Consider the following 16022-nt stretch of genomic DNA (forward strand, 5'->3'; position numbering starts at 1 on the left):
AAACAGTGATTATAAGTAAATCACACAAAACACTTCAATATCAACCTCAATCAAAACAAAAATAAGGACCCTGAAAATTGGTGGTACGGGACCACACAACTATGTCTGATCACAGTTTCTGAACAGCAAGTTTAAAAAAGGAGCAAACTAAGCAGAGAACATCATGTACTACTATTGCATTTGCACTGTTTGATGCTCTTATGGATGATAAACCCCTCTCCCTCGAGCTGCAATTCCTTGAAGCTCTAATGAGTAAGCCCTTCCAGTCACACTCCCAAGACTACAAAGCCCCATTCACTGCTCTGATTGTGCCCAAGGCACACCCTGTAGGCCTATTCTTCCCCATTCCTTTCTCAAAAGATTGTGCCACCTCTTCTAATATGCAGAAATGAAATTCAGCACTGTTCGACACCACAATGATTTCCAGGCCCTTCTGATATCCCAGGTCTCACGCCCTTTATTTCTTGTGCCTCTGCATGCTCGGAAGACAAAAGATCAGGATGTACTAAATAGGAGAAAGGACTTTCAGGAGGCACAATAAGGACAAAGAGGATGGATCTGCAAAGCTGGAGGTTGTAGAGCTGGGAATGTAATACAAGAATACTTTACTGCTTTTGGGGAGGAAACTAAATGCCAGGTGCTACAACCTTTTATGAAGTTGAGCCTCCAAACTTAAGAAATCACACGGAAAGTAAAACACATAACAAGGAATCAACACCAAACCTCACTGTTGAAAAGTGGATCTTGGCATTTCTATATATTGCGAAGGCGCAAACTTCTCCTTTTACTCTGACATCACTACACCACCTGAAACCCTTTGCTCCTCCAACACAACAAATGGCTGCTTTAACATGAGGAGCTCCCAAAATACATATAAATTGGCAATCTTCCAATTCTGGGTGGGCTATGAGGGGCTCTGACACTCCACAGGAAGAAGATAAACCAAGAATTCATTTTTCACAATTCCTTTTCCATCTTGAAAGTACCCTACTATTTTCTCATCTTTACATACACTATTCTGTACTTGCACACACCTGTATTTCACTCTTCCTCGGTGCTAACCCCTTGTCCTCCTCCCCTCCTCCTTCCTTTGCTCCCAGAGAAACAAGAGATGGTTTAGTCCCTGGCTAACACAGGTATAGGCTCTTACAGCATTCTAAAGCTACCCACTCAGGCTGACACAGCAGGAAATCACTATCCTCAAGTACTCTTTTGCTGAAGTGGACACCAGTAAAAGGATTTTGTATACAACAGTGCCATCTTCAGCTTCTTCAGGAAGACTGCACTACTGAAATATGACACTGGATGCAAATACAAAATAAGAGGCAGAAGAGCACAAACAGGGTCCAAAAGGTAGCATGGCGATATTCCGTGCCATTATGCAAAAACGTGGAGCTGGTATGTCCAGAAAACTTATGAAAGGCAGTTCCCACCCTGATTTCAGTTCTGGTTCCAGGACCAGCAACAACTCACAGAACTATTAACAGCAACAACAGCGGAAGTCTCCCACTTTGAGCCCCTTTGGGGAATAGAGCTGTTAAATTATATAAAACCATGCAAAATTACTGCTTAGCTAGATAATACTGTTTTTTTGTTGTTGTTGTTGTTTTGTTTTGTAGGCATGCCAAAAAGGACGGGCTGCTGTATTTTTCATATTTGCTCAATCTCAAGAAATTCTATAGCTTTCCTAAAAAAAATAGTCACCACTATTTCCTCAATACAAGCAAATAATGTATTCCTCTAGTATTACCTGTGGAATGCACACAGAGCCATTTACACGTATCAACAGCTATTTATCTACAGCATCTGGCAAGCTGTCTTGTGTAGTCTCAACATTTCACTTTGTTGTGCTAAATACGAACCACCACACTGTATTCATTCAGTTATTGAAAAGCATTTTACAAACCACATGCAAAATTCTAATTGAGGCACCCTCCCTGAAGTAACATCAATTGAAAAGTCTTATTAACAAAACAATAAGCACATCTCTTCATCCAGTGCTTGGAGGTAATGTCATATGGAGACCAAATAGGAACTGTTGGTATTCAGACACTGAATTCCAAATGTTAGTTTTCTGTCTTAACAGGATTCAGTTGCTAGAAGCAAAGATTAAACAACTCTTTACTACACAATCATTCTGTTGCTCAGTATTTGTCATACCTTTTGCATTTAAAATCTTCTGGATTAAACTGTATATTCATGATTCCATAATTGCTTTCATCGCCTCCAACAGGAATCAAGAGAGGTTTGGTGTCCTCTTCCATATTTGATGGATTCACTTCTTTTTTTTTCTAGATTCTGACAGTTATTCTAATCTAAAGAAAGGAAAACAGAAAAACACAGTTAAGTAAAACTGTGTACCTGTTATTAATTTAACAATGGCAGAGTCCCACAGAAGCTTCAGGAGATCCTGAGATGAAAACAAACAGAAAGTCCGTTTAATTTGTTGCTTAAGAGTTCTTATTTCATAATGCAAACATCCCAGGTTAAGTAGAGCAGTTACAATATTTTTATAACATACTACCCATTTAAGTGGTCAATATACCATTGTGCTCTCAATCTCTGTTACTATCACACCAGGCAATATTAACTAAAGCATTATGATGGACACTGTCTTTATGTTGGGACTGAAACAGGTTTGTAAAAACAACATTCAGAATCTGAATTTCTTTTGAGCTACCATTGCTAAGAATCAAGCACACCACGTGGAAAGTAATGTTAAGTGTATTTATATGTAGGTCATATTCCATGATTTTCATGAGACTCCTCAGTCCTTACTGCCCCACTTTAAGACCACTGTGATTTTTAAGAGTTGTATTTCCGATTTGTAACCGAACAGCTGAGAAAAATTTATTACAGTTATTAGAGCTATTGTTTCAATAATTTACTTCAGACTTTACAGCAAATACATATGCAGTTTTTTGGTGTACTTCCCATAACAATAATAAAGATCAGATTATAACAGTCTATCATGTTCAGGCTCTTTGAATTAAAGGCAATGAGTGGTTTAATAATGCATTAATAATTAGGTGTTGTATGCATTCAGAGTGGTCCTAAAAAGCAGACTGCTTTTAAGCAAATGGAATTCTATTTGCTTAAACTGAATTGCAGACCTCACAAGGGACTTGCTGTGGTCTCATGTTCAGCTGAACAAACATAATGGCTTTAACAGCTGTCATCCCTGCTACTGCCTGAAGAATTCCCCACATGTGAAGAAAAACAGTAGAGGTATCTGCTTTTTTAGGGGGACTGTTCCCTGATGCTTTAGTATGTTAGGCAGGCTGGTGGAAAGATGGATGGGAACTAGAGCTGGCAGAAGGAAGGATGGCACAGGATGGTAAGATAGAATGAGGTAGGTATCATCCTTCTACATCTGAAAGAGAGGATGAAGAACAAAGGAGAGGTAGCAGTTTTCTACTGAGTTGACATTCGGGGGCCCAAGAGCTGCCATTGCTAAAGGAGGTGTGCAAAGATGGTGAAGGAGAACACGGGGTGTTGGGGGGATGCAAAAGCACCAACATGGGTTCAAACTGCCTGGAAGCGCATTTTAGAGAACAGGCTTCTGTTGTGTGCAGAGCACAGGTGACAGCTCTCTATTGTCAACTGGAGGTAACTACTGGAGGCTCCAGTTTCACGGAATTGCTGCTGAAAACACTAGTCCTGCCCTTGACTGCACAAAGGCATTTGTGTGGTCCCAATATTTAACTGGACTGGGAAAACTGATCTAAATGAAAATTAACCATTCTTTCCTGTGTTTTACATTTAGATCAGTTTTAAGCCTGGGGGTTGTTGTCCAGCTGCACACACGTACATGCTTGTACAAAGTAAGGGGCTCATGCCATTTCATCTGGAAGGGCTGACACCTCCCTCATGCCTTCAGCATACATGACACTACAGCCCAAGACATGAGAGACTTGAATGAAGTTTTAGTTTAAATGCATTACTTTGGTTCATTCATTTTAGCTCTGTAAGAGGTTGTAAGGAGTGATCAGTGATAATAAGACAACTGTGCAAGCCTTCTTTGCAGTCCCTGGTAGCATCACCTTTTTCCATTTTTGTCACACTCTAGTTTACGCTGAAGTCCTTACCTTCTACAGCAGTGCTGGCTTTAATTTGAATGTCTTACATTCTCTTTTTCTTCTAAACTCTTCTGGTGACTCTCAGCTTTCACATTCCTGCTCATTTCTTCTCTATTTTCTGCCTCCTCTACACACTGTCAAAATCGCTTTCCAAACCTGTCTTTACCAACCACTGTTTTCAAAGAGATTTCTTAATTGAAAGCAATATTCTGATTTCCTTTTATGTCACATACTGTTCCTTTCCAAACCCCATTTACAGCTTCCCTCTTGTTTATTTATTTCCTATTGTTTTCCCATATTTTTCTGTAGCTTTTAGTCACCTCCTTCCTCTCTGCTGATTACCTTTTATGCCTTGCACACTCCCACAGTTTAATTCATCTCAGTGCACATCTACTTCCTCCAGCTAACTATTTCTGAAAGAAAAGTGTGGGCCCGAGATTTCATCCACTGCTACAACTATCCACCTGTTCCTCTGCCATTCCCAAGCCCTTCCATATCCTTCTGACTGAACCTCAAGGTAACAGTTTTTATGGCTTTATTTTTTGGCTTTATCGGTCATCTCTAGAGTTTACAGCTTCTTTCTTACTAAGACAGTAAGCATCAGGTGGAAGATGGATAATCCTGCATGGTTTTTTTATTCCATTCTATTGTCTTTTCCAGCTCAACATTCTGCATGCTTTTTATGAAGAGGCACACACCCCCATCTCTCAGAAGCTGAGATCCCTCACTCCTGCATTCTGCAGCCTCTTCATTTGAGTTTAAATCACACTCTGGATTTAGCTATAAGAATGCAGATGAAAATTTTAAGTCCCTAGTGGCTCAACTGAAATTGGAAATAAACTCAAATCTCAAACTCTCATTAATGTTTTTAGCCGGAACTGTTCAGGAGATTGTGTTACTGAAATCCCTTCTTTCCACAGGGCCTGGTTTATGGTGTGGATTAAGAAGACATTAAAGGCTAATACAAAAACAGCTTTGAATTAAGACACTGCTTCCTTAAAACGTCCCTTAAACAATGTCTTTGTGCTTTGCAATTCAATCTGACATATGCTGAAAACACTGATCAGCAGTCTAACTTCCTCTGTGCTGTGACTATAAAGAACCCACAACATTTTGTAATATTCCATAAAGAAAAACAGTCCTTCCAAGACACAACATGCAATAACTTAGGCTTGAAAGCACTATTTTGGGTTAAAACATTGTTTCTTATTTGTCTCTTAAGGACCTACTTAAAAGCTGGATTGGTGAAAAGTGCTTATTGTTGAGAACAGATAGGTGAAGCTTATGACTAGCAAATTAATTACTTCACAAATAGACACAGGTACCTTATGTGAGGACTGTAGCTGGAACCAATGTAGCTTTAAAGAAAACTGCAGGCAGAAGAGTAATATGCAGAAAAATGAACCCGATAAACTTCTTTTTATCTAATTATCTAATTTTTAACCAATAACTCCTTTGGGCTGGATTGCATTCTCAATAAATATTTTTAATACACAGGACAGAGCCAGTTATGCTGTCTGGACTTACTGCTTGACACTTTTCTTTTCAATAACCACTTCTCAGCTGATTACTTCGCTAGTGTCCTAGTTACCTATCTAAAGCTTTTTATACTAGATATGTGATCTCTCCTCAACTAGTTCTGGAGGCTTATCTTTTAAAAACTTGTTATATGACAGGTTCTGTCACAGTCTTCAAATCCTATAAGGAAGACTGGGAAATAAAGTATAAAGAATTATTGCTAAAAATCAAAACTGCAGGACAAACTTCATCCTGTTTGTGTATCTTATGGTACACTGTGGTCACAGTTTTCACGTGGCCACTGCTGCATTCTAAGAATTATAATGGACCTCTGGGAATTACTGTATAGCTACTTGGAAATGGAGACAATAGCTTTAAGGTCACCTGACTTATTTGTTATCACACTGGAAGGGGTAAGAGATAGTCTTTGGCTAGCTCCATGCTGAAGAGGCAAAACAAGTTTTAGGCTTGACGCTGCCCTGAAGCTTTTGTGCTATTAAGCCATACAAACTAAGATTTTTGTGCAAATAGGAAAAAGGTTTCTGCTAATGGTAATGTACCTAGCGTAAGTGATACGAATTCATGACACAAAGTCTTCAGCAGTGCTGAGTTAAAGGTGGCGTTGCTCTCTGTTGCTCATTCTCGCAATCCTACCTCTCGTCCTGTTTGTGGTGGCACAGCTATTTGTTTTCTTTCTCATCTTGGTGCAACAGACAGAACCAGGGAATAGATTTGGCTAAAAAAAAAAGTAAATCCAGAAAGGAAGATTACTGCTTTGGATCTAGACTAGGATTGTGTGGGCTGTAGTTCTACAGAACCAGAAGTTTCACTGTACGGTTAAAGAGATACAAATACAGTTTGCTAGGAAAGACAATACTGCTGCAAGCATCGGTAAAACCAAAGCCCAAAGGACAAGCTGTGTCTGACAGTATGTTCCCCATTTTTTATCTCCCCTGCTTAGGTCCTACTTTGTATAACTGCAAAATGAAGGTATGCTAGTGCTGTGCACTGCTGAATGATATTAAATATTTGGAAAGCAACAAATTAACTCTCAAACTGAGCATTCACAATAGTACTGTTTTTGTTGTTGTTGTTGTTGTTTGTTTGCGGGGAGGTGGGGGGAGCTTATTCCCTATCCCTAAAGTAAGAATGGTAATACAAGCTGTGTCTCATACATGTATTGTGAACAGGAAGTAACTTCCAAGGAAGACTCAACTGTAATTCATACTAAGCACTGCAAAAACTTCCACAAGGAACAGTTACAGTCTGTTGAACAACAAGTAAAGAAGATAGTCTTATTCAAAAGTGGACTGAACACTATCACTTTGCTGCTCTGCTGCTGCTCAGACAAAACCGTTTCAACTCTGAGAACTGTTCAGCTTCAAAAAAAATAATGATCAGGTAACTGAATATTTCTGATCCTCCGAGGACAGGCAGATGACACTTGGGTTCTCCAGCCTGGAGAAAAGGAGGCTCAGAGGTGGCCTCACTGCTCTCTGCAACTTCCTGAGGAGGGGAAGTGGAGAGCGAGGTGCTGGGCTCTGCTTCCTGGGAACTGATCACAGAACATGGAAACAGCACAAAGCAGCACCAGGGGAGGTTCAGACTGCACATTAGTAAAAAATGCTTTACCACGAGGGTGGTCAAACAATGAAATAGGCTTCCCAGAGAGGAGTTGATGCCTGTCTGTATTTCAAGGAGCATTTGGAAAAAACCCTCATTATGCTTTCATAGGATCAAAGAATCATTTAGGATGAAAAAGACCTCTAAGATGAAGTCCAGCTGTTAACCTAGCGCTTTCAAGTCTACCACTAAGCTATATCCCTAAGCACCACATCTACAAATCTTTTGAAGACCTCCACAAATGGTAACTCAACTGCTTTCCTGGGCAGGCTGTTCAAATGCCTCACAATCCCTTCAGTGAAGAAGGGATTGCATATTTCCTTTATTTTAGGTTGCATATTAGGAACAGCAGAGCTGAATGATGACCTCCAGGTAGGGTTTCACAAGAGCAGAGCAGAGGGGGAGAATCACCTCCCTCCACCAGCTGGCCATGTTGCTTACGATGCAGCCCAGGATATGCACCTCTCCTGGTGCAACCTGATGCCATTTTTTCTTTCCCATCGCTTGATGCTTGGGAGAAAGGAGAAAAGATGAACCCACTGCACCTCACTACAACCTCATTTGAGGTACTTGTAGAGAGCAATAAGGTCTCCTCCAAACCTCCTTTTCTCCAGGCTAAACAACCCGTTCCTTAGCTGCTCCTTGTAAGACTTGTTCTCTAGGCCCTTCACCAGCTTCACAGGCCTTCTTTGGACATGCTCCAGCACCTCAATGTCCTTCTTGTAGTGAGGGGCCTAAAACTGAACACAGTATTCAAGGTGCAGCCTCCCCAGAGCCAAATATAGGAGGACAATCACTTCCCTAGTCCTGCTGGCCAAGCTAATTCTGTTCCAAGCCCTGATGCTGCTGGCCTTGGCCACCTGAGCACACTGCTGGCTCATATGCAGCTGGCTGCTGACCAATACCCCTAGATCCCTTTCTGCTGGGCAGCTTTCCAGCCGCTCATCTCCCAGCCTGTAGCTCTGCTTGGGGTTGTTGTGCTCCAGGTGCAGGACCCAGCACTTGGCCTTGCTGAATTTCATACAGTTGGCCTCAGCCCTTAGTCTGGCCTATCCAGATCCCTCTGCACAGCCCTGCTACTCTTGAGCAGATTGACACTCCTGCCCAAGTTGGTGTCGTGTACAAACATATTGAGGGTGCATTCGCTCCCCTTGTCCTGATTATTGATAAATACATTAAAGAGGACTAGCCCCAGTACTGAGCCCTGGCGGACACCACTGGTGACAGGCCTCCAGATGGATTTAACTCCATTCACCACAATTCTCTGGGCCCAGCCACCCAGACATTTCTTTTACCCAGTGAAGCATATGTCCATCCAAGCCATGAGCAATCAGTTTACCCAGAAGAATGAATGCTATGGGAAACAGTGTCAAAACCCTTACTAAAGTCTGGTAAATTTAAGTTTTGGTTAGCCTTGAAGTGGTCAGGCAGTTGGACTAGATGAGCTTTGAAGGTCCCTTCCAACAGACCCATTCTGTTCTAATCCATATGTACCAAGAAAACTATTATTACCTAGACAATTCTAATCTTCATTAAATGCAGCCAGGTTTAATACTCCAACTTTTGAGTATTTCAACTTTGCAAACTTTGTCCTCTAAAATACAGGTTTCTATGTTTAATTATCTAACTCTAGTTTCACTTAAAAATGTATTTGGTAATTAATAAAATATCCTTCTACGATGGGATTATAGTGTTGGTAGATAACAGACAGCAATTGATGTAAGCCACCTACACTTGTGCCAAGTCTGTGACACTGTCCTGCACGACATCCTTGTCTCTGAACTGGAGAGACATGGATTTGATGGATGGACCACTTGGTGGCTAAGGAATTGGCTGGATGGTCACCCTCAAAGAGTTGCGGTTGATGGCTTGATGTACAGGTGGAGATCCAGTGATAAGTGGTGTTCATCAGGGGTCAGTACTGAGATCAGTGCTGTTTAACATCTTCGTCAGTAACATGGACAGAGAGATCAAGTGCACCCTCAGTTTGCCAATGACACCAAGCTGTGAGGTGCAGTCGATATGCTGGAGGGAAGGGATGCCATCCAGAGGGACTTGGACAGGCTTAAGAGGTGGGCTTCATGAAGTTCAACAAGGTCAAGCACTAGGTCCTTAAACTGAGTCAGGGTAATCCCAAGCACAAATAGAGGCAGGGTGGAGAATGGATTGAGAGCAGGATGAGAAGGACCTGGGGGTGTTGGTTGATGAAAAATAGGACATGAGCCTGCAATGTGCACTTGCACCAGAAAGCCAACCATATCCTGGGCTGCATCATAAGCAGCATGGCCAGCTGGTGGAGGGAGGTGATTCTCCCCCTCTGCTCTGCTCTTGTGAAACCCTACCTGGAGGTCATCATTCACCTCTGCTGTTCCTTTTCAGGATATAACTTCACTGGTTGCCTGTGATGAAGCTGTCTTAGAATGTCCTCTCGACCTATTTATAATTCTCCCATAAACATTTGAAGTTCTGTATCAGAAAAGTGGTAAGAGGTAACAAGTGAATGAGAACTTACTAATCCAGGTTTTCTGCTGCTGGTGTTCCACAAAACTGTGAAACAACACAGGTGTGAAAGGTGCTTTTCCCAGTCCCACTTTGGGCTACACTCTACAAGACTTTCAGGTGGTATTGAAAGCAGGGCTGAACCTTTTTTAATACTCACTTCTCTGTCCCTTTGCTTCAGCTTTTACTGCCTTGCAGGTTCTCTCTTTCTTAGTTAAAAAGACTTAAAAGTTTCAGGGAGTGAAGACAAGGACCCAGCAGACTGATAACCTTCAATTTAGCCTGGAGGCTGTGTTGTGACTTGGTGTTCTTTGCACTGGAGGACAAAACCACATTACAGTTTGCTTGTATTGTGAACCTAAGCTTGTATCTGGTATGTCTACAGGCACGTGTATCATTGTTTTAAGGTGAGAACCCACCTGGACAGGTTAGTACAGACTTACAGCCCAGGCTACAGAAGAAGGTTACCAAACAGGTTTATACCACAGCCCTCACAAAACTTCTTTGTTAGTCAGTTATCCTAGTCATCCCACAAGCACAGGCTGCGCTCTGCTGGGTTGTAGGACTGCTGTTCACCAAAGAACTCTTCACGCAGGGCAGGTGGAAGAAGGCAGAAAGGGGAGCTACCATCACAGCCTCTAGAGTTCCACCGGGGTGCCAGTGCAGCTGGAAATCCTGGCAGAACAGCATCTGCAGCTCTGAGAGCTATTTCTACAACAGCTCCATGTCAGTAAAGGTGAAGTCGCTACACAGATGCTAGCACTGGTTCTGCAATAATTTCTTTGTGTAGGAAGAAGACCCAATGGACAAGTCATCATAGACCAAGTCTTAATTTGGAAGCCATGCATCTTAAATTATCACAGACTGATATCAACTTTAACTTGTTACTTTTTAACTTGCTTAATTACAACTACAGCCTTACAGAAGCAATTTTGCCACCAAAAACTGTTCTTATGTGAAACAGTAGTTTCCTTTTCTTTGAGATATCTGGTGGTTCCTTTACGCATAGCTCCCTGTCAACTAGATTTCACAAATCAAACTGTGACAAGTTAACCTGTTTCATTCTCATTTAAACTCATCACTCTCATAACCCCACCTCACAATCATGATTTAAATACTAGGATCCACTAATACTAGCATTTACTTCAAATAAGGAAAATGATTTTTAAAAGTTCTACTTGGCGTGACCTGGTCTTCTCTTAAATTCTGAGCTGATGAATGGATGAATAAAGGTCATGGCATAAATCTAAAGTAAACTGCAGGCTATGCACATAGAAACTGTGAGAAACAAGCATATTCTACATTGAAAAACAGGAACTCCAAAGACAGAAGAGTTCCTTAGTTCCTTTTTTGGGGCAATAGACCCTAGCTTGTTAGGGACTGAAGAATGCTATAGTGCTTGTAAGACTATTAGCATATATTCAGAGCTCCTTAAAACTGGCACAGCTTGCCACAAGTTAGCTTGTCCCTACTCTCCTAGATCCGTATTGGTTGAAGATAACTAAAATGCATAACAAGTGTAAATTAATAACTGCTTCAGTAGAAAGCACTCTTGTTGATACAAACTGCACTGCTGTTGAGCTCCTACGTACCTTGGGCAGAACCAATGGGTACGTGGTCACTGACAGATGATACCTATGTAAAATTAAAAAGAAATGGAACAATAACTTGTCTTCAACAGCTGAAGCCTTTGTTATTTGCATATAGGTGTTGGTGTGAATCCCATTGCGTATTTGTGTGAATCCTAAAGACACAGGTATAGGAATGGGAACAATGTTAGCACCTTCGTCCTTATGCTATGTTTTTACCACCACCCTTTAAAAGGGCCCGGGCCCCACGGGCTGGTTACGACCGATTTAAGCCTTTCCCTGATTTACGAACCCCCTGAAAGGCCTCCACGCCCCGCACAACGCCCGCTGCCCGGTTAAGTTTCCCCCCCGCGGTACTTGGCGCTGCAGCCGGGCGGCTCCCCCGTGCCCCCCGCCCCGCTCCCTCCTCCCGGCACCCGCCGCTCCCCTACCTGCGGCGGCGGCGGCGGCAGGAAGCGGGCCGGGGCCGTGCCGGGGCTGCCGGCGTGCCGGGGAGCGCAGTTCCGCGGGCGGGCCCGCGGCCGGGAGGAGGGCGCGGGGCGGTGCTGCTGCGGGGCGGCGCTGCGCTGCGCTGCGCTGCGCTGCGGGGCCGGCCGGGGAGCGGCAGCAGCGGGCTGTGGCTCAGCGTGTCCTGCGCCGGGCCGCCCGCTGGGGCGGATAAGCGGGATGTGGCTGCACGTGGAGGCTCCAAACAGCCCTGAAAAAAAAATAGAATTGGACTTGTTAGTGACAGTTGGTCGTTGTGTAGTAGTCTGTCTACAGCTTGTGTAGGTTTAGCTGAGAAAATAAGGAAGCAGAGAGGCAGGTGCATTTAATACTGATTCCAAACGCAGTGGTTGTCTGTCACAGAGCACTGCTGCTCACAGAAATTCGCTGTTTTAAAATCGCTTTGTTGTTGTGGCTCCTAGTTAACTCAAGTGTCATATGTCCTTTTCGTAGTTCAGACACTGGTTAAAGTAAAACTGAAGGGATTTTTATAGCTCATGGTAAGGGAAACTGCTGAATTGCATTGCATGCAAGGAAAACAGCAAAGATAGCTTTCCCACGTGAGAAAGATATTTCAAAACAAGCTAGACACCAATCCCCGCCTGTACTCCTTCCTCAAGCACAGCCCAAGACAGATTGCATGGACAGCAGGACTATTCCTGTGAGAAAACCGCTGTGTAATCTGAATTTCAGACTGCGGGAGGAAATGAGGCAGCAGAGACTACCACCATCCATCATCACCCTGAAATTCGGCTACATGCGTGCAAGCTGAGTCAGACCAAAACTTCTACTTTGTGTAATGCAGAAAACTCACTGTCATCTTCTGCACCTGAGCCACCCTTAGAATGCAAGAACCTTGCTGTTTCTGGGTATTTGAAGATTTTGGTCAGGGAGTCAGGAAGTCCTGCCACCTGCTGCACAAGTCTGAAACGCAGTACAAACACCACATGCTGGCACTATAAAGTGAATAAAACAAAAACACACAGAAGCAGAGATGTAATTTTTCCAGCATGCGAGAAGCTACTCTTACTCTTCCAGTGTCACTCTAGTCTTCAAGAAGGGCAAGAAGGAGGATCCAGGAAACTACAGGCCACTCAGTCTCACCTCTGTCCCTGGAAAGGTGTTGGGACAGCTTGTTCTGGAAGCCATCTCCAAGCAATTTTAAGAGAAGAAGGTTACGAGGAGTAGCCAGCATGGATTCAGCAAGGGGAAGTCATGTTCGACCAACCTTGTTGCCTTCTATGATGGCATCACCAGCTGGGTAGATGGGGGGAGAGCGGTGGATGTCATCTACCTTGACTTCAGCAAGGCTTTGATGCTGTCTCCCATGACATCCTGATAGCAAAGCTGAGACAGGGTGGGATAGAGGAGTGGACAGTAAGGTGGGTTGAGAACTGGCTGACTGGCCGAGCTCAGAGGGTGCTGATCAGCGGCACAGAGTCTGGCTGGAGACCTGTAATTAGTGGTGTTCCCCAGGGGTCGGTGCTGGGTCTGGTCTCGTTCAACATCTTCATTGATGACCTTGACGAAGGAATAGTGTCTGCCCTCAGCAAGTACGCTGATGACACAAAGCTTGGAGGAGTGGCTGACACGCCAGGAGGCTGTGCTGCCATTCAGCGAGAGCTGGACCGGCTGGAGAGATGGGCAGGAAGAAACCAATAGGTTGACCATGAGCCAGCACTGTGCCCTCGTGGCCAAGAGGGCCAATGGGATCCTGGCATGCATTAAAAGGAGCGTGGCCAGCAGGTCAAGGGAGGTGATCCTCCCCCTCTACTCTACCCTAGTCAGGCCTCACCTGGGGTACTGTGCCCAGTTCTGGGTTTCCCAGTACAAGAAAGACAGAGATCTTCTGGAAAGAGTCCAGCGGAGGGCCAAAAAGATGATACAGAGCCTGGAGCATCTTCCCTATGAGGAAAGGCTGAGAGACCTGGGTCTGTTCAGCCTGGAGAAGAGAAGACTGAGAGGGGATCTCATCAATGTGTATAAATACCTGAGGGGTGGGAGACAGAGGGATGTGGCCAACCTCTTTTCATGGGTTTGTGGGGACAGGACAAGGGGCAATGGCTGCAAGTTAGAGCACAGGAAGTTCTGCACCAACATGTGAAGGAACTTCTTCATGGTGAGGGTGATGGAGCACTGGGACAGGCTACCCAGGGAGGTTGTGGAGTCTCCTTCTCTGGAGATATTCAAGGCCTGTCTGGACGCCTACCTGGGCAACCTGTTCTAAGGAATCTGCTTTGGCAGGGGGTTGGACCTGATGATCTCTTGAGGTCCCTTCCAACCCCTTCAATTCTGTGATTCTGTGATACTCTTGCAAGCCTGCCTACTGTGTCCTGTGCTATGAGAGACTTAGATGATTATAACCATAGAAGATACATGGCTTGCATTCTTGGTCATTAATTAGTCATTGAGTTCTGCTGGGAAAAATGTTTTATTGCAAGAAATGATTTGCTAGCAAGCAAGCCTGAGAGAAGTCTTGTGATTCTCCTGCTCCCTCATAAAAAAATGCTGCCAAAAGCTGTCTTTACAAGTGTATTCCATAACTGCCCTGCAGTATTTATGTCGGGGCTTTCTGTTCTGGTGACACATGACCTTTTGGGCAAAGCTTGTCTTTTGCTTCATGTCTGGGTAGCGTCTAGGAAAATGGGAACTTAAATTCATTTAGTACCTCTTGATACATCTGTAAGACAAAGAGAATATTAAATATAGCTATTAAGAAGAATTCTGTCAAGCACTATGTTGAATCACCTATTGATTTAGCTTTAAGGCATACTTTGCAACTGTAGTTGTAATATAACTGTAATATGCACAAATTCATAAATTGAGGCATTACAGAACTTTATAGTACATTAATAAAGATTTTTTTTTTTCCATCGTTGCAATCATAGTGATCATCTGGCTAACAAAATTACTGCTTTTTTGTTGGTGGTGGTGTTTTTTTTTTAATTATTATTATTATTAGATATTTATATTTCTCCATATGTCTTTCTAGAAAAAAAAAAAAAAGTAATAGCACATCAGGATATCTATATTAAACACCATAAACTCTGTTAAATGTTAACTTTTTTTTTTTTTTTTTTTTTTTTTTAACGGGGTAAAGAGAAAGCATGTCTTGTATATAAATAAAACCAAGGATTTAATGTTAGTATAATTTAAATCTTAAGAACCTAATCGTTATTAGTACAGGCCTAATTTTAACACATAAAGAAAGAAGGAAATTGTTACGCACACACTTACTTTCCACCTAACCCTTTTCCTGGTGTCATTAGAAGAGTGTATCCAAATCTCCCATTCAGAGAATTACAGAGACAGTGTAGCTTCTCTACAACAGAAGACATTAAAGTTCTCAGACAGGCATACAGTTTTTCAAACAGCCTTTCAGACTTGAGGGAAATAAATTGAACGTGGTATAATAGGCTAATGAGGATATATCACATTCATGGAATGGTTTTAAGCTTTTCAGGGTAAGTACTACTAGAGTATTCCACAGCTATACCGTTCAACTCTGAAGAAGTTACAGAGATGTGTACTGCATCAGCAGCTGAGAAACATGAGCAGAAATGCTGGAGAATGCGCCCAGATTTTTAGAAGATGCGGTGCGCTGATACGAATTCTATCTGTGCTCCTCAGTACTTCAACAGGCAGACAGCTCCTGAGACAGGGTTTCAGCCCTTCTGGCCTCTGCAAGTCTGGTGTAATGACAAAACTTTGGGAATGGGATCTTCTTCTTCATGTTTTACTTTGAAAACGCACAGCGTGTCTAACCCAATTTTAGCTTAAATTGGGTAATTTAAGTATTCCATTCTAGCCAAGGGGCACGTTGCCGATTAGCTGTTGTTTCATACCAACCAACCCCCAGGCACAGGGGACAACCCATCCCCCTATCCCCCCATCCCCATCGGGGGCAGCTCCTGCCACCTCAGCGACCTAACGACCCCTGCTAACGCCCGCCCCTAACGGTCCTAACGGCTCATCCCCCCCTCGCCCCCCCGGCCCGCCTTGCCGGAGTGGGGCGCGCGCGCATGCGCAGGAGTAGCCGCCCGGCTCCCCGATTGGCCAGCGGGCGAGGCACGTGACGCGCCAGCACGTGGCGGCGGCGTTATCAGGGGTGTCGGCGGCCGCCGCCATTTCGTTTAGGCGCGGAGCGGGCGGGGGTGAGGGCGGGAGGGGGCTGCGCGGCGCCGGGGCCCTCGGTGGGACTCGTGAGGGTCTGGGGGGGGCCGTGGGG

At 43.8% G+C, this 16022-nt stretch overlaps 1 protein-coding gene across 3 annotated transcripts in view; it reads right to left on the reverse strand.

The window, feature by feature from the left end:
- SLC38A9 (solute carrier family 38 member 9) overlaps positions 1 to 11845 on the reverse strand; it is a 51758-nt gene extending 39913 nt beyond the window's left edge. Inside the window, exons 1-3 of one of the 3 annotated variants that reach the window (XM_082783709.1) lie at positions 11740 to 11794; positions 6252 to 6333; positions 2161 to 2315 (exon numbers count right to left, since the gene is read on the reverse strand). In XM_082783709.1, the coding sequence (XP_082639835.1) occupies positions 2161 to 2264 (104 nt within the window). In that variant the 5' untranslated portion in view covers positions 2265 to 2315; positions 6252 to 6333; positions 11740 to 11794. Of the gene's footprint in view, positions 1 to 2160; positions 2316 to 6251; positions 6334 to 11311; positions 11333 to 11739 lie in introns of those variants that run through there. The other 2 variants (XM_082783708.1, XM_082783710.1) reach the window with 2 other exon arrangements.
- Positions 11846 to 16022: the final 4177 nt, after the last annotated feature.

The sequence above is a fragment of the Aythya marila genome (genome assembly GCF_965140915.1).
Source record: "Aythya marila genome assembly, chromosome: Z".
NCBI lineage: Eukaryota > Metazoa > Chordata > Aves > Anseriformes > Anatidae > Aythya > Aythya marila.